The sequence below is a fragment of the Pterocles gutturalis genome, unplaced genomic scaffold (genome assembly GCF_000699245.1).
Source record: "Pterocles gutturalis isolate BGI_N339 unplaced genomic scaffold, ASM69924v1 scaffold10910, whole genome shotgun sequence".
NCBI classification, from domain to species: Eukaryota; Metazoa; Chordata; class Aves; order Pterocliformes; family Pteroclidae; genus Pterocles; species Pterocles gutturalis.
Window position 1 is genome coordinate 11,148 of NW_010143456.1, and position 17,793 is coordinate 28,940.

At 38.1% G+C, this 17,793-nt stretch overlaps 1 protein-coding gene across 1 annotated transcript in view; it reads left to right on the forward strand.

The window, feature by feature from the left end:
• HOOK3 (hook microtubule-tethering protein 3) overlaps positions 1-17,498 on the forward strand; it is a gene marked incomplete at its 5' end in the record, with an annotated part of 27,259 nt that extends 9,761 nt beyond the window's left edge. Inside the window, 8 exons of the mRNA XM_010084745.1 lie at positions 2,587-2,649; positions 3,947-4,030; positions 5,306-5,469; positions 7,957-8,097; positions 9,628-9,829; positions 13,778-13,888; positions 16,763-16,850; positions 17,425-17,498. Of these exons, the coding sequence (XP_010083047.1) occupies positions 2,587-2,649; positions 3,947-4,030; positions 5,306-5,469; positions 7,957-8,097; positions 9,628-9,829; positions 13,778-13,888; positions 16,763-16,850; positions 17,425-17,498 (927 nt within the window). The remainder of the gene's footprint in view (positions 1-2,586; positions 2,650-3,946; positions 4,031-5,305; positions 5,470-7,956; positions 8,098-9,627; positions 9,830-13,777; positions 13,889-16,762; positions 16,851-17,424) is intronic.
• Between the last annotated feature and the right edge of the window lie 295 nt (positions 17,499-17,793).

A 17,793-nucleotide genomic window follows, 5' to 3' on the forward strand; every position in this document is an offset into this window, starting at 1 on the left:
ATGGAGTTACTCTTTCACCCTGGTAACTTTCCCATTTCACCCCACTTCTTAACTTCAGTGTGTTTTTAACTGATGATCAGAAGTTGGATTCTTGTATTACTTGTGAGTAATCTGGTAATCCTGTTCCTTGTCTGGTCGCACTACTGAATGTGGCACAATCCCTTAGGTTTCTTCTTTAGCATCACCATTGCATCACAAGCTGTAAGACTGCAAGATGCTTTTTGTTGCAGTGAGTCAGTTATCTGCATGTGTCTGTGGCTTTTGCCCTCAGTGCCTCACGCACACTTTCCATGACATTCCTGATGCGCCCCATGGAGTTAAATTCACAAATTCTGTGTAACATTCATGCCATACCCACTCCATATATCTACGCCTAATCCTTCTCCAGCTAATGTCCTCTTTTCTCGACATTTCTGTTAAGAGTTCTCAAGGATAGGAAGTTTTGGGAGAGGCAGCAAAACCCATTGAAGAATAGAGGGATTGTATTATTGGCCTTGGCCTGCTTCCTTTACAGTAATTTACAGAAAGCAACAACACCACAGTGGCCTCTAGTGGGTTATGCAGCCTCTTGTAGGCCTCCTACAGTAAGTCTTGAGCAGGCCTGTTAAGCTGGGTTTCTGAAGAGGAAGTTGTGCTAGGGCCAGAAGGGGGTGGTAGCTGCCAGGGTCATACTGTTTTACAGCCTGGGACCTGCCAGTTGGAGAGTACTGGCTTCATGGGTGGAACTTATTTAGTTCTGACATGGGTTTATGAACAGTGTTTGGGATATAGAATAGGGAGATTAATCCATAGATTAATATGGATATCCCTGTTAGTCATCTGGAAAAGCATTTAAAGAGTAGCTAATGAAATGGAGTAACTGAAACATCACAGAGTAGAGAGGGATTGGAAGTTCTTTTTTTGGATGGCAAAACAATAATCAGCTTAGAAAACATGGCCCTAAATTAAATACAAGTTTGTAGTGCCATGGTATATGGTAATGAAAAAAATATGTGACTTTCCTTCTCCGGCAGGGGGATTGGACTAGATGATCTTTCAAGGTCCCTTCCAATCTCTAACATTCTGTGATTCTGTGATTAATTTTTCAGGCAACAGCTCTCAGGCTAGGAACTTTCTAATTACTGTTACAGACAATATGAACTTCACGGGATGCTTAATTTTGGAATAGCTTGTCATTGTAAAGATGTAGACAAAATGGAGGGAATTCAGCAGTTAGCAACAAAATTTGTCAAGGTCTGAGAAGGACTGTTGAGGGCAGATTAATTTAAGCATGTGGTATGTGGGTAAATCCCAATTAAGGAGATGGGGAAAGGAGGAGAAATGTACGTGTATAAATATTTGAATGATGTGAATTGTGTCAGGGAGAGATTTTGTCTTGTACACAGTGGTGTGAACAGAAAACATAGAGAAGAAATGAAAGCTCTGCGCTGTGTATCCAAGGAACTTTGCCAATGAAAAGTAATGCAAAAGCACCGATTTCTGTAAGGAATAAAGGAAGCCCTGTCTCAGGAGAGAGTAACCAGGCTGGACAGGAGGCCTTAAGAAAGAAATCTTGTCCTGATCTTTATTAGGATATTAGGCCCCTTTGATTGTAACTTCCATGAATTTTGTCATGGGAGAACTCATAAAACATCTTGTGTTTGGGACGGGATGACAGAAACCATCAGTGGTTCTGTGATGCTGCCTTTTGCGTTAGTGGCAACATATTTCTTATTTGGAAGACTGTTCCTTTTTGCTTCGTAAAATGTCCAGTAATAACTTTACCTTAATATGTTTGCTGGAGATGGGTGGGAGGAGATCTTTGGGCTGCAACTTATTTTACGTTTGATTTAACTGTCAGTGTAGCTGGTCAGTGGGTTACTGAAAGGGAACTTTCTTATTGGCTTTTTATCTTTCATTAAGTACATCAATCAGTTTGGAGGGCTTGCCTTTTTTTTGTTTGTTTGTTTTTTTTAAAAAAGTCCTGGCTAAATGTAACGTTTTCTAGACTAAAACCACTACCTGACATTCCTGCAATAAAATAGGTTGGTGTACAAGGAATTATAATGCTCATTTCAGGAATACTCTCTATAGACTTTCTTTTTGAATTTGCAAGTTACAGACAACTCCAGAGCAGGAATTTTTTACCATCTTTGGTTTGCACAATTAGCTGAGATAGATATGTCCCCAACTTTAGTTAAATAAATAAATTGATGTGAACTTCTAGATGACTAAGAAATGAAAACCACTGGTAAAGAACAATTGAAGGCAGGCCTTGCATGGTATGTTGATAGCTACTGTCATTCCAATGCCACTTCAGTAAAATGCACAGTGTACTGTAGGTTTCATCATAGATGAAGAATGTGCATTTACAGAAGAAAAAGAGGTTAAGATTTCTTTTATAATGCTTTAAGTATATGAATTCTGAAGATCTTGTTCTATAATTGTTTTTTAATATGTCATATATAAAAAGGAAGTTAAAAACTTCCAAATTAAGTCAGATTAAAGATCCTAAAAGTTAAAATCAGCTTAGTGTTTCATTGAATCTTAGCATTTAATATAAAAGTGATTCCTTGCTTTTTCTAATCCAGTGTAATCTAATTGCAGTTGATGAGTAAAGAGTCTCCAGTCTCTGTTGGAAATGATGCTTACGTTGACCTTGATCGGCAGGTATCTAAGACTAGATGTTTCTTTTCCTTCAATCATAGCACATCAGTGGCCAATTATTTTGCTTTATTAAGAGGTCTGTCTTCTCTTCCATCTTGAAAGGGTTTTATGGGAAATTAAAATGAGGAGTGGAAAACTAAATTTCAGTAGTTCAAGTCCTTTTGCTTTATAAATTGAGTTTACCCATTTTGTGTATTTAAAGGAGAGAAAAACTCAGTCTGGAAAGTTTAGCTGTGTGATGTAGTATAGGAACTGCAGACAGGTGCAAATCATTCAGTACTGAGAAAGAAGAATTGAAAAAAAAGTGTAATATTTGAATAAAACTTTTTCTACTAGTTACCGGTTAGTTTTTTACTAGCTTAACCTCATGCTAATTCTGTCCTACTTCCTGAGTTTTTTTTCTAATTGAGAAGAAGTATAGTACAGTGATGTTCTCTGTGTTCCTCCATCATGCTTTCTCTACAGAAGTATGTAAATTCTGGCAGATGGAATTAATTTTCATATGTCAATAGGCCCTTGAGAAATAAACTTGAAAAAACAAGATACGACGACACTGTTTGAAAAAGCCCATCTAAAATTAATCATATATAATAATGCGTATCTGTATCTCTATATATATAATATCCATGCACCTGTTTTATCAGGCCAGTTTTCTTGTAGCTATGTTTTTTAATGTTATCTTAACTGCATTCATATGCAAATTTGAAGATCCATATCTTTGAACACAAAGCCTTAGAAGGGAAATGTCTGAAAATTTCCCACAGCTTACAAGATTGTGCCCTTTTTCAAAAGGGTGGGCTTCTCCCTCACCATGTTAGTTGTATTTGTGTTGTGCAGTAAGAGTAGCTTCCAATGACTAGAGAGATTTTACCCTAATTGTCCATTCCCTGTATTCCACATTCCAGTCCTTTCTATATTTGAAAAGTAGATTGAAAACTGAAGTTATGCATTCTTTGTATCCATAAAGAAAAGTGGTATTAACATTTTTTTCAGTGTACAGAGCTGATGAGTTCTTGAGACCCGAATTCTTCAGTATTTTTTGACTCAATTTATAGAATAGTCTAATGTATTTTTGTAAGACCAAATATTACTTTTAGGTATGTTTAGTTTTTACTGTCACACAAACTAAATAGTAAGCATGTCTCCTTCTTTGTTTCTTTATAAGAGTAGGATTGCCTCAGTTTTAAAAAAATCTAATATAAAACCTAGAAGTAAAATTAATTTTACAGTTGTGTAGTTAAGAATATTTTTAGACACTTCACAGAGTGATGAAGTGATAAATGTTTGTTGTTTATGATAGCTGAAGAAAACTACAGAAGAATTAAATGAAGCACTAGCAACAAAAGAAGAAATTGCACAGAGATGTCATGAGTTAGATATGCAGGTAGGTTTGCTGTATTATACGTATTAATTTTGAAGTGGGAAAGAGATGTGTTAATTTTTAGGGAACTGAAAACAGTAAGTATAGTGTGGAAACATAATATTTAAGAGGGAGATGAAAATTGCATAGTAATTATTTTGCTTACTTGTGCTAGCAGAGTGAATTTCATTGGTTTTTTGTCTTGATGCAATGTTGCCAGTATTAAGATGATTCATACTAACAGAACTTTTTAAATTAAGGTAGGAAGGGGTTGAGCTGTGTGGTTCAGCTCTGGCATTAGAGAACTAGTGGAGGTTATGCTGCTGTAAGAGTTTCAGTTAAAGAGTTAAATCCCAGTCAGAAGTTGCTGTAGTCAGTATCAGCTGTGTATGGATTTAGACTAAGTCCTGCTGTAAATCAAGCGTAGCTCATCTGGAAGACATGAGGAGTGTAAAGTGTGAGTCCCAAAAGGCATTGCTTTTGCAGCCCTACTTTGGAGTACAATTCAGGCTTTTGCCAAGCAGTTAGGATATGTTAGAGTTAAGGAAGCTGATTTGTGTGTCATGGTTCATTTTGGCATATTTGATGACTCAAGCTCTTATTGAAGCATTTCCTTCTGTTGAGATGTTCACATTTCCATTCTTCCTCTCCTCATCCTGCATGTTAATTCTGTACTATTTAATAGTATATGAACCCATGCTTCAGCAGTTGTTTCAGTTGCAGCACTTTGGGGTTTTGCACTACTTCCTGTTTTCACAACATTGGCAGAAACTGAGTAATCTTTGGACTGTGTTCCTGTTTCAGGTCTGCCTACATTGGCCATTGGATTGAAAAAAAAAAAAACCAAAATCTAGGAAGGGCACAGCCATCCCTTGGATATCCAGACTTGGGTATTCTGTGTGATTGATAGGCATTGTTTCTTTTGGAAATCAGTTTTAAAGGCCTTATTGTGGAGGGCTAGTTTTATTTGTTTGTTGGAAAAGTGTGCCGACTTTATTATAATGACGTTATCTTCTGTGATAACTAAGACTTTTTCTTTAGATGCTTGTGCAAAATACAGTTAAGAATAGTTATATTTTATGTCTGGTATATCTGCTCCTAATGTTGCAATATGTTGTTTACATCACATAGCAATTGAATACCTATTAATGTTTCAGAATATTCTTGTGAAATATGATTATTGAAGCCTGTGTGTTTCCATTTGTGGAATGTGTTGATACTCTATTACATACACACAAAAAAATTGCTCTCTGTAGCTGGATAGCTCCGTTATTCCAGTTTATGCTTTTATTACAATAGGTTGCAGCCCTCCAGGAGGAGAAGAGCAGCTTGCTCGCTGAAAACCAGATTTTGATGGAACGTTTAAATCAGTCTGATTCTATTGAAGATCCCAACAGCCCTGCAGGTCGTAGGCACTTGCAGCTGCAGACACAACTAGAACAACTCCAAGAGGAAACATTCAGGTAGAACAGCTATGCTTAGTTAGATTGGTTTTTTTCTGTCTGGCAGCAGACATGACTTATATACTTCTGGTTCTGCTGGAAATTATGAATTGGTGTAATGGGTGGTATAACCACAGTAGTAAAGATTTTACAGTGATGTACATGTTATAGTTTACCACTTTACAAGCTCTAGCATAAAAAATGCATAATTTCTTGATGATGAAGTGCTGTATACATGTCACTCTCTACTCTCTGAAGTGATTTTGAATTGTGTGCAATCATTTTACCAATGTTTTTCAAAATCAATGAGAATGAAAAGTAGCATGCTTTCCTCTGTGTAAATTATTCTGATTGTGTTGTTAAGGTGTAGGAATTCCTATCTGAAAGTATACTGTAAGCAGTACTGTAAGTGGTAGTATTACAGCAAAGGGTGTCCTTCTCTGAGTTTGAAAACAAATTGTTTCATATATGAACGATGGAGCTTATCTGCAGTGAGCTCTTCTCTTGATTTCCATTTCTCCAACATGTGGAAATACAGTTCCTCTTTAAATAACCTCCTTGGTCCTTTCGGATGTTGCTTTCATGCTGTGTAAGTCTATTCTGCTGAAGAAAGCTGGTCCACTTCACCGTCTTTTCACTCTTGTTGCTGTACTTTCCTTGTCCTTTGTGAGTGAAACTATGGTGTTCCTTTAAACTGCCAGTTTTTCTTCTCTTTCTGTCCTCTTCTGGTTGCCCTTTTCTAATTCTTGCATCAGCTGCCACGTAACTTCTGGTTTTTGCCTGTTCTGCCATTTTTCCACTTCCTCTTGTAAGCGTCTTTCCTGCATGTTCAGATATACCCTCTCCCTTCAGTTTCCTGAAAAAATGTTCAATATTTTTCTTTCACAGCAGCTGGTGACTGGTTTTCCTATTTCTGTACATCCACCATATAGAGGAATAATGTAGTGATATCTCTCAGATGTCTCCTTTTTATCCCTCCTTATTTATCTCTGTGGTCTGAAATGATTCTTGACTTTTTACAATGAATTAGTGACTTTTTACAATGGCATGTATTGACAGGATGAGGGGTAATGGATTTAAACTGGAAGAGGGCAGAATTAGACTAGATAGAAGGAAGAACTTTTTTACTGTGAGGGTGGTGAGGCACTGGAACAGTTTGCCCAGAGAAGCTGTGGATGGCCCATCCCTGGAAGGGTTCCAGGCCAGGCTGGATGACGCTTTGAGCAACCTGATCTAGTGGGAGGTGTCCCTGCTCATAGCAGGGGGTTTGGAACTAGATGATCTCAATGGTCCTTTCCGAACCAAACCAAACCCTTCTGTGATTGTATGATTCCTACCTGAGTTTATTGTCAATTGCTCTTTGAACAGGGTTTCTCCCCGTGTGCAATATCTGCACTGCTTGTTACTCTAGTTTCAGGTTCTGAAGGTCTTTCTAAACCCTTTTTATGTGTGAGACTCATCTCCCAGTCTCCCTTACCTCCTTCCCCTGCCTCTGTAGCATGTGGTTTCTAATGGCAATTTGTGTGTGTTCCTTCTAGAGTTCTACCTGACCAAACAGCTTCCCTGATGCCCAGTGGTATTTCTTCCAGTCTTGCCTCATTATGTCCTCTGACAGTTCTGGTCTATCACAATCCAAATCTTTGTTTATGGTTTAGATGACATACTGACTATCTCTTGTCTCCATTCTTGTAGGTTCTTTTTAGACTTCTTGAATTAAGGGATAGAAGATTTTTTTTTTTCCATGCCCATACCTCTTTTTCCAGAGGTTTTTGTTTTTACTTTAATTTCAGATCAAAATCACAGTAGGACTTCAGGTTCAAGGTTGTGTCCTCTTGCATTTGTTCAAAATGCTTTGACAAAATTTCTCATAGTTATTCTCTTTGTTCACTGCCAGGATAATAATACAGCTTTGTCTGTGTATGGCATATGTAAGTAATTCACTGCAGAAGCTTTGATTGAGTTCTTTACATTCTAACTAGATAACTAAATGTATTATTTGTTTCTTCGGAGGTACTGGGGAGGCATAGATTCTTTGTAAGTAAATACTTACAATACTTACGATACCTAAATAAAGCCACCTTTGTGAGAGCTCTGCAGCATGAGAACATCTGACAGTCAGGTCAGTATTGTTGCAGGTGTATAGGAGTTGAACAACTGAACAAAATCTTAGGATAGAGATGTCATGTTCAAACTCTGTGTGCCCCAAGGTGAAAAAAGGTGGAAATTTCTGCTTGAGCTTCCATGGTGAAAAATTGCTTTGACTGAAGGAACTCAGAATTTGTCTTTTTGAGAACATACGTTACCTTGTGATCTTCCAAATAGAAAGGCTGATGTCAAATTGAGAGCATCAAAAAGAGTCAGTCTGTTTCTCTGTCAGTCTTTTTTCTCTGGGCTGCTGTTTTCTTTCACTGCACCGGAAGGCCATTTCATGTGTTTTCAGAGACGGTGAGGAAAAATAACTGTGGCTCAAGCTGAGAAATTGTTTTCTGTTTTACTTAATTTCTACAGATTAGAAGCTGCCAAAGATGACTATCGAATACGCTGTGAAGAACTAGAAAAGGAAATAGCTGAATTGAGACAACAAACAGAAGACCTCACTACATTGGCAGAGGAGGCTCAGTCTTTGAAGGATGAGATAGATGTACTTAGGTAAACTTTGTTCTATTGACCCTTTTTTAGCTATTAACTTTTGATCCATATAACTTATGTACTTAGTCTTCGTTAGCTTTTGTTTAAATAATTGTAATATTAAATATAAACACACTCTCAATGCCAAGGTTCTTTTGGATCCTTCAGTTAAGTACACAGACCACCACACAATTCTGCTTAAGTAAATTAGTTAGTTGTTAAGTACCTGATCAATAACTGTTAGTAAACTTAGCAATGCTACACCATCTTATGGTCATAACAAGTCACTCTCTTGTGTATTCTCTGCTACCCTTCTTGACTTGGGCCTCTGTTCTCACCGGGGAACTAGGCCCTTTCCTTTCCTGCGTTTGTATTATTTGGATTTTGGGTGGTGCTTTTGGTTCATCATATAATGCTGATATGAACAACACCTGTTACAGCTCCCTTTGCCGCTGGATTTTAGCACACAAAGTTGCCATGATTTTATGATGCAAGGGGTTTTATAGAGTGGGGAAGCTCCTTTTGCTACTATCCAGTAGTGGCGTCTTACTGCCGTGAGTTATACAGAACAGTTATCCACTGCCCACCCGTATCACTCTTTCTAGCAAGTCTAGCAAGGCTTATTTTAATACTGCCTTTTCTAATTCACCAGCAGCTTTCTACCAAAGTTTTCTGTCTTTGCCTCCTCTGTCATTAATATAAGGAATGAGCCCATCAGGGTGCACAATTCTATGAACTATCTGTGTGGGCAGCATGGGTTCAAAGAGTAATTCCTTGCCCCAGAGAGAGGCTCTGCACTTTGTTGGGGGTTAAGGACATTTGGCTTGCCCCAATGTCCCCTAAACTGATCATCGGTTCAATGGGGGATTCTCTAAATTTCATACGAAACTGAGTCTGTAAATTGGTTGGTTCTAAAATGAAACTGGATACAGTAATAGTAGTGAGGGTGTGGATGAAAGCTATTGCTGTTCTGGAAGTGCACCAAGCAGATTGAAAAAACTGAAATATTTTGAATGGAGCCTAGTGTTTCGGGGGGTTTTTTTGTTTGCTTGTTTTTGGATTTTTTTTTTTTACAGAATCAGGCTCCAAAGCTGTTATGGTACTTCTGTGTTACCAAATACATGCTGCCCAGGAGATAGATCTTTATGATTTTTTTCCTGGATGTCATTAAAATAAATTGAAGGGCAGAAAATTTTATTCTTTACCCTTGTAAAATGCAGGACTGAGGATCAGTTTAGAATTGAAAGGAAATGGGGGGGGGGTGAAGCTGCTTTAACTGTTATTTTAAAATTGGAAGCAGATAAGAAAGCTGTATTAGGAAGAGTGATAGTGTCTAGAAGTACCTCCATCAGCAGCTCTTTGAGTTGACAAATAGTTATGGGAGGGAAGCAGAGAATTTAAAAATTAAAACATTAGTAATAGGAGGATGTCATTCCTCTCTTGTTCTCCCCATGATATCTCAGAATGTGTTCTGCATCCTGAGGAAGCTTCAGGACATTTCATTTTGTTAAATTTTCAGAGTACAAATTTGATACAAATCTGTCCCTCCAGGCATTCTTCTGATAAAGTAGCCAAGTTAGAAAGCCAGGTAGAGTCATACAAAAAGAAATTGGAAGACCTGGGTGATTTGCGACGGCAAGTGAAACTTTTAGAAGAGAAGAATACAATGTACATGCAAAATACTGTGAGCCTGGAAGAAGAACTAAGGAAGGCCAATACTGCACGCAGTCAGCTGGAAACATACAAGAGACAGGTGAGAACAGACATCATCAATGCAACAGTTCACTGTATTGTTGAACACACTCTCTTCATAACATGGCTAATATCTCAAAGCAAAAAAGCAATTATGAACAAACCATTCCTTGCGTTTAGAAGACTTCCATGTTTTGTAGACACGACCCTTGTTCTCCTTTCCTACAGTTCTTGTCATTATTTCAAGTTTACATTAGTTTTCCAATAAGCAGTATTTCTTACTTGTAAAAAATCAATGGATGTTAAGTTTTGTTTTTCTCAGATTATTCCTGATTTGTATTTGGTAGTGGAGCTTGAATTAGAGCCTTTTCTTTCAGAAAAAGTATCAACTTTTCACTTACAAACTTTCAGCAGTGAGGAATGCACCACAGCTGAGGTAAGTTATTTCTGTGGTTAGATAACCTCTTTTTTTTTTTAAGGTTCTATGTCTGGTATGTCTGAATTTGTCCGGTTACAAAGAGAGAAGGACGCATATCATACCTGCTGTTCATATGCACCCAGCAGAGTACAAAATGTGTTAACAGCACACTGTCTGCAGTGAAAGGCGTCTGTTTATCCTCCTGCTTACCAAAGTGACATGTGATCCTGTTTCTGTAAAGGTGAAGATGTGCTTCATCTTCCTTCTTCCTTCTACACTATATTAACATGACATCATTCTGGGATTCTTGTTACAGGGCCAGACAGAATGTGGTTCATTAAAGTAGTAGTGCCTGCTCTGTATTTCTGCCTGCTCATCAGCTCGAATGCTCATAGAATCATAGAGTCATAGAATGGTCAGTGTTGGAAGGGACCTTAAAGATCACGTAGTTCCACCCCCACCTGCTGTAGGCAGGGACACCTTCCACTAGATCAGGTTGCTCAAGGGCTCATCCAACCTGGCCTTGAACACCTCCAGGGACGGGGCAACCACAGCTTCCCTGGGCAACCTGTTCCAGTGGCTCACCACCCTCACAGTAAAAAATTTCTTACTAATATCTAATCTAAATCTACCCTCTTTCAGCTTTAAACTTGTCCTATTGCTATGCTCCCTGATCAAGAGTGCCTCCCCATCTCTCCTGTAGGCCCCCTTGAAGTACTAGAAGGCTACTATAAGGTCTCCCCACAGCCTTCTCTTCCCCAGGCTGAACAACCCCAGCCCTCACAGCCTGTTCTCATGTGGGAGACTGGCCCACTGACCATCTTCATGGCCCTCCCCTGGACTCGCTCCAACAGGTCCATGTCCTTCCTGTGCTGAGGACTCCAGAGCTGGATGCAGTACTCCAGGTGGGGTCTCATGGCGCAGGAAGCCCTATACATCACCTTACAGCAGAATAAAAATATAGGAATAACCACTAATACCATTGCAAGCCCAGGAGCAATATGTGTCCCTAAGAGCTGATGGCTTTTCCCCTGCACCTGGCCATTCTAGTTATTAAGGCAACTAGCTTCAGCCTGTAATGTAAATACAATCCAAATGACTCCGCCAGAAAAAAAAGAACTGGGACCAGAAAAATACTGAAATAACAGACAATCAAAGGGAAAAGTAAATGTAGAAAGCAATGCCTTTCACATATGCATAGTGTCATGTTTACTGGCAACAAATATTTCACTCCGTTGAACAGCTGAGCATGTGATATAGTTGTGCAACCTTGACATCTGCATCTGATTGTACTTATTTCACCAGCAGTAAGGATTTTGGAAGGGGCAGTCCCATCACTTGTGTTGCAAAAATAGTCCTCCTTTTCTTCTTCATTCCCTATGTTTTTTGGGTGGGATTTCATGTCTGAGGAGCTGCTGATTTGTACAAAACCATTCCACTGGCTGAGCCTGGAATAAACCTCAGGTGTCTCATGGCAGATGTGGGTTTTCTTCAGCTAACCACAGTGCCTCAAAATGAACACACAGTGTGTTTGCCTTCAGTGTCTGTAAGGCTGGACCACTTTTGAGACCTGCCTGTGAATCATGAGCTGTCACAAAATTAATTTCTGGGAATCCTAAATTGTGCTTTAAGAATTAAGCCAGGTTTAAGGATTCTGATGGTATGTCACTGCTGAGCACTGGTGTGCCCCTATAATGGAATGCTTCTTGTATGGTGTGTGAAGGATCCAACCCCAGTCATGATGAGGCCATCAGAGGAGTTACTTCCTTGGCTTAGAAGGTCTGTGCTGTGCAGATGAAAATGCTTTGTTCAAACTCTAATAATAATATGCAAGGAAATCCCATCTTCACCCCACCCAGCAGTTTCTGTGAGATGGTTAGTGGTGGTGTGTTGTGCTGGGAGGTATAATAGTATTTATTCATTTAAGATATTTTGTTCACTTTTCTGAAAGCAAGCACAAGAATTTTCTAAGAAACTCTTTATTACAGCATGAAGAATTGAAATGTGAATATTCCAGGATTATTTTTTTGTAATTTTAATTCAGCCCCTTTGTGCATGTGCATTCTGATTATTTTTAATAGTACATCTTGCTTTTCTTTGCTGCAAGATTCCTGCTTTACTCATTCCACGTGTCAGATAATGCTCAGTAAATGTGATGGCAGTTCATTTTTTTTTTAATCTTCTGCTTTACGATTTAGCTGTATATCTTTCCATACACTCACAAGTCCTGATTCAAGACAGTGTATTTCCTGCTGTGTTTTTCTACATACCATTACCATAGCATGGGTGATTATAAACATTAATGCATTTGTTTCCACTTGAGGTGAAAATACACCTGTTTTGCAAGTGCAGGCATGATCACAAGTGAAGACCTGCATTTTTTTCTTTATACCTGCAGTTATTCTGATAGGCCCAATGATGAATGTCACAACTGAGAAACAAAATATTTTCATATCTAACATTTTGATATTTTTTTTTAACCCGATAATCTCAGAAATGGCAGGCCTGTGCTTTTTTTTTTTTCACCCTTTGATTTTAAAACAACAGCAGGAAAGTCCTTCTCTAAGACCTAAGACCATGTAGATCTTTAAGCCTGGTAGTTATTTTGCTATAGCTATACACATTGAAAATAAAAGGTAGTTAGAACCACTATGCAGTCTTAATGTAGGTATGGCTACTACTTTGCTTCGCAATTTAGGTTAGTCACTTTCTCTGTAATCTAAAAGCAATGAAAAAGCTTTCTTATGAATTGCTTCAGAAGAAGCTGTACGTCTTTAGCTGAGTCTTCTTTCAGCTTTTGTGCTTGCAGGTCAGGCTTTATTCAGCTTACTTGCTTCCATGCTCTTTGCATTATGAACTTTACTAGTGTTCTGAGAATGAACCTTTGCTAGTAAAGGCTGAGAGTTTTGCAAAGGCAAGACTTCACTGACTTGCCTCCCAGTCACTGATCATTTCTGCTCAGCTTTCAGATTTCTGTGCATTTAATTTTAAAAGCTCTTTACTGATTTGTAGTTGAAAGTATATGCAATTTTGTTAGCAATGTTTCCTTCTGAAGTAAAGAAAACTTTTTACGAGCCTGTGGCTGAATCTTTGTTAGTGTATTAAAAATTATTAGGAAAATCTCAGATTAAGAAATGTTACCTGGCTGCGTAAACTGGTGGTTGAATTCCAAGTGAGCCATGTGAAGCAGTTAACAAAAGGTGGAGATAATTTGCTTTCTTCAGAGTTTTTTCTTTTTCCTAGGCTTCTCAGAATGAAGGAGGATTTTTCTACTTTTCCTAAGATCTTTGATCATAGAACTATATAGCTTTTTTCTGTAAACCATGGTTGGGCTTAAATTCTTGTTTTTAGATGTAGTGAAAATACTTCACAGTTTTTTGCTTCTTTTGCTTGTGCTAAGACCTAATATTTGAATGCTATTTTGCTGAAACACAGAACAACTGATGAAAGCAGTTTTTACTATGCCGTATAGGTAACTATTTCACTTGTTTTCAACGTGACTCATGGTGCATGGCAGTTGGCTACTTTGTCGTGTGTATTTTGTTTTAATACTAATATTTGCAGACAAATTATTAATTCTTGTTCTCACAGGCAGTTGAACTACAAAACAGGTTATCTGAAGAATCCAAGAAAGCTGATAAATTAGATTATGAATGCAAACGACTGAAAGAAAAAGTAGACAGCCTCCAAAAAGAGAAAGATGTAAGTGCCAAGGTGTTATTTTTTGGTAGTAGCAATAGCAGCTTTGTGTCCTTTATAACACAGAGATATGGTAATTATAGTTAGCCACTTACAAGAAGCTTTTTAAATTAGGAAGTCTTTTTTAACATAAAATTTCCTTTTTAGACCTAAGAACAGTAAAACATGGGATAAAGTGACTGTGCAAAAGTCTATGCAAACCATTTTTAAGAGAAGCCTTCTTATTTGGAATCCAAAGTTGTTTCTTGACTATTTACAATGAGACAGTTAATAAATACCCAGGGTAATTGTTAATGTATTCAGAAAAATTATTTAAAGTAGGGTTTCTTCTGCAGCATCATCCTAGAACTAAACTCCTATTGTGTTTTTTCTAAAGCGTTGTTTGAGGTACCATCAGCATGTTTCTCTTTGTGGAGTCATAAGTACTGCAGCAAGAGGCTTAGCAGTTGTGTAGAGGGACATGTCCTCTGTGGCAGTTGTGCCTTTTGTCACAGCTCCTTGTTGATCCATCTTGTACTGCCAAAATGGAACACACAGGGCAGATTCCAGTCTATTCCCTTCCTCTCTGTCATTTGCTGCTAGTGATTCTGCGATTAGTCACTCTGCCCTCTCTTACCAAGACTGATCCTTCAGACTTCTATTGCACACTGTTGTTTCTCGCCAGTTTATTTCAGCTCGTTTCTTAGGATTGTATATGTGGGTGCCTCAGACTACCTCAAACCAAGGCCAGCACTTTGAGTCAGCAATTTCTTAGGCCTAAGTTCATCTGTCTGTCAATGGGAATCTCTGTAGGTTTTTCCCTCAATTTACTGTCCATGTCTTTCCGTAATTTCCAACCCCTGCACTTGAATAGCATTTGAACTGAAAATTTTCAGTTATTTTCTGTTCGTAGGTCTTTGATTTCCATATTTTTTTTAATTTTCAAACTATTATGGACACTTGTCTTTGGTATCATCTCCATCTGCCCTTCAGTTGAGATTGGAATGCCCATAGTAACTGTATTCCTACTGTGCTTTGGCTTTCTTTCCTGCTCTTTATTTAAAGTTTTGTTTTTCCGGTTTTGTTGTGTTTGACAACAGTAAGGTTGTGTCTGTGGCTTACCCATTGCTTAGTGGACCATTTCATCTTGCACAAAGGATCTGAATGACAAGCCATTGTCATATAGTTTTCTTTTACCCCCTGGCAAACAGCATTTTGGGGAGCAGATGTTGTTTTTCAGTACATTCTTTTGAATGGATATGCACCTGTGAGAAGCAGAAGTCTTTCAACATTTGAATTCTTGATTAATTACCTGTGTTACCTACTCTTTCTCTTCCCTGTTGTTACATACCTATCAGTAAGGTTGCCCACCACAGGTCACAAGCTACCCAGTGGTATCTTGTCAGCTATATTTTGGAAACAGTTACTGAAATTGATTTTGTCTTTGTCTTTATGTTCTGGCAAAGTGTGTTATTGTGTTTGATATCTTCAGCTATGTAGCTTGGAATTTTACCTCTGTGGTGTGTTGTATGATAAATACTAAGATAATTTGGTGAGTTGACTTTGTCTGTAGTGTACAAGTGAAGCCTTAGACCTTTTTCTATGAATTTAAATATTCTGGCTTTTGATTAATGGTGTTTTCTGACTCATGGTAGCAAACTGCAGAATCCTTGCTTTCAGCAGCTGAGTTTGAGCACTCCTTTGTATGGCTCTTCTTCGGTAGTATTTATAGTAAAAACAGTTTTTTCACCTGTGGGGTTTGTGAAATGACTTTCAGTGCTAAAAGAACGTACACTTTATTCAGATTGTTCTGATAGTTGCACCAGAGTTCACCTTGCAGGATTCAGAAATGCAGCAGAAGGCTCTGTCACACCCCACCAAATGTTCTTTAGGCAAAGGGATTCCAAGTTCTGGATCCATGTGGGCTGAAATGTAAAGTATACCTGAATCAAACTGTTAATAGGATGAAATGCAGGGAGCTGTCAGCTGCACAACTCCATATGTACACTGAACCTGAGGTCTGTCCTGGACCTTTTAGTGGACATGTCTGATTTTGCAGCAAGCTACAACTTGGATCTTTACATAGTTGCCATTTTCTCCTTTCATTTTTGAGTCTTGGCAACCTTCTGGACAAAAACTTGATGCTACCTGTAGATTCTCATTTTTTGCCAAAAGCAGACTTCTGGCAAATTGGCAGAGTATTTACCTGATGCTGCTTAAGAGCCCATCTGTCTAGATCCCAAGGTGGTCCAGTTCTGTTTTTCAGTCCTCTTTGGATTAAGCCTCAAGCAACCTGTTTTCTTCCATGGCTAAGATGCTGGTGAATGGCAAGGCTAGTTGACACGTGAGAAGAAGGGGATATGGAGATGCTGCTCACACTTTCACTGTTGAAAGACAAACAAAATGAAGCTAATGCAGTTTGTTTGTTTTGTTCACTGTATACTCACCTGCTTTTTATTTCACTTGGGCCAAGCCTTGGTTTCTTGGTGAAGGAAAACATCTATGGTCTCTTAATTCACTTCCCTTTCCCTTAGAATCAGCCCTGATGAGGGGAAAAGGAAAATGGCTGAGTGGCTTCAGTGGATGCTGTTTACTACCTGGTGCCAGAACTTTGTGTCACTAATATATTGATTTTGTAAGCTTATACCCTGGAATTTTTACTTCCATAATAGTAATACAGAGCAGCAACCCTTCTCAAAAAAAAACACACTGTTCATGTGGAATATATAATATTTATGTTTATTCTATTATGAAGTAGACTGAGATGCCTTAATTTGAAAATCATCTCTAGATTACATTAAATTCTTTTTAAAGTGTTGAAGGATATGCCTTTTGGCGATTCATGTACTGTTAAAGATGGATTTGTAGTGCCAAGACTGATATTAGTTTTCTTTTCAGAGATTAAGAACAGAAAGGGATTCTTTGAAAGAAACTATTGAAGAGCTTAGATGTGTACAAGCTCAGGAGGGTCAACTCACCACTACAGGTAAAGAACAAGAAAGGATATTAAATGCATCATTTCTAGAGTTTACAGGAGTTCTTTGGAGAGCATTGTGTGCACTTTAGTTTAACACAATAAATTTAAGCTCCTTTAAGATCAGTTATGAAAAGCTGCTTCAGCTATCCATAACTTTGTAGGCATTTGAAGACTTCAAATGTTATTTCAGTCAATCATAAATTTTAGTTTCCTTTCCAGTGTGTATTTCTGGTTTCTGTGTAGTTACATAATTTGCTGTAGAGAGATACTAGGTTTTCTTGTATGATGTTTTATGCATTGCATTTTATTTTGATGTGTAATGTTGCACATCTTTGTGGTTCTTAGATCAGCTAATAAGCAGTAAATACACTACAAAATTACTTCATCAGAATGGATGAAGACAGAAATAATGATTATTCTCCAAATGAAGTTGTGCTTGTCTGTCTGTCTTGCTGTAGCCTGACTCTGTCATTTTCCATTGTCTAGCATTGCTCTAAAACTGTAAACTTCTACAACATTTCTTGTGCTCTTTTGAAGAAAGTTGCTGCTCTGCTTGCTGTATTTTTTACTTTTCCTAACACAGGATTGATGCCTCTGGGAAGACAAGAGCCTTCAGACAGTTTAGCAGCAGAAATCATTACTCCTGAAATAAAGTAAGCTAACATGTGCTTTGTTTTACTAATGTCTACGATGTACCCATAGATGATTAGTTAATTTTCAGTGATTAGTTAGTTTTCAGTGTTAGAAAGTTTCTACAATTAGTGTTTATTTTTTTCCTCTCCTTCTTGATTTCTCTACAACAGGAGCTCTTATAGTTAAGACAAAATGCAGTTGACCTCCCTTGAGTTTATGTTGTGCTCAAAAAAAAACGCGGGGGGAAACAAAAAAAACCCACCTTTATCTTCACATTGTATCTCTTCCTGCAGAGAGTTCATATAGCTGCAGCTTATAT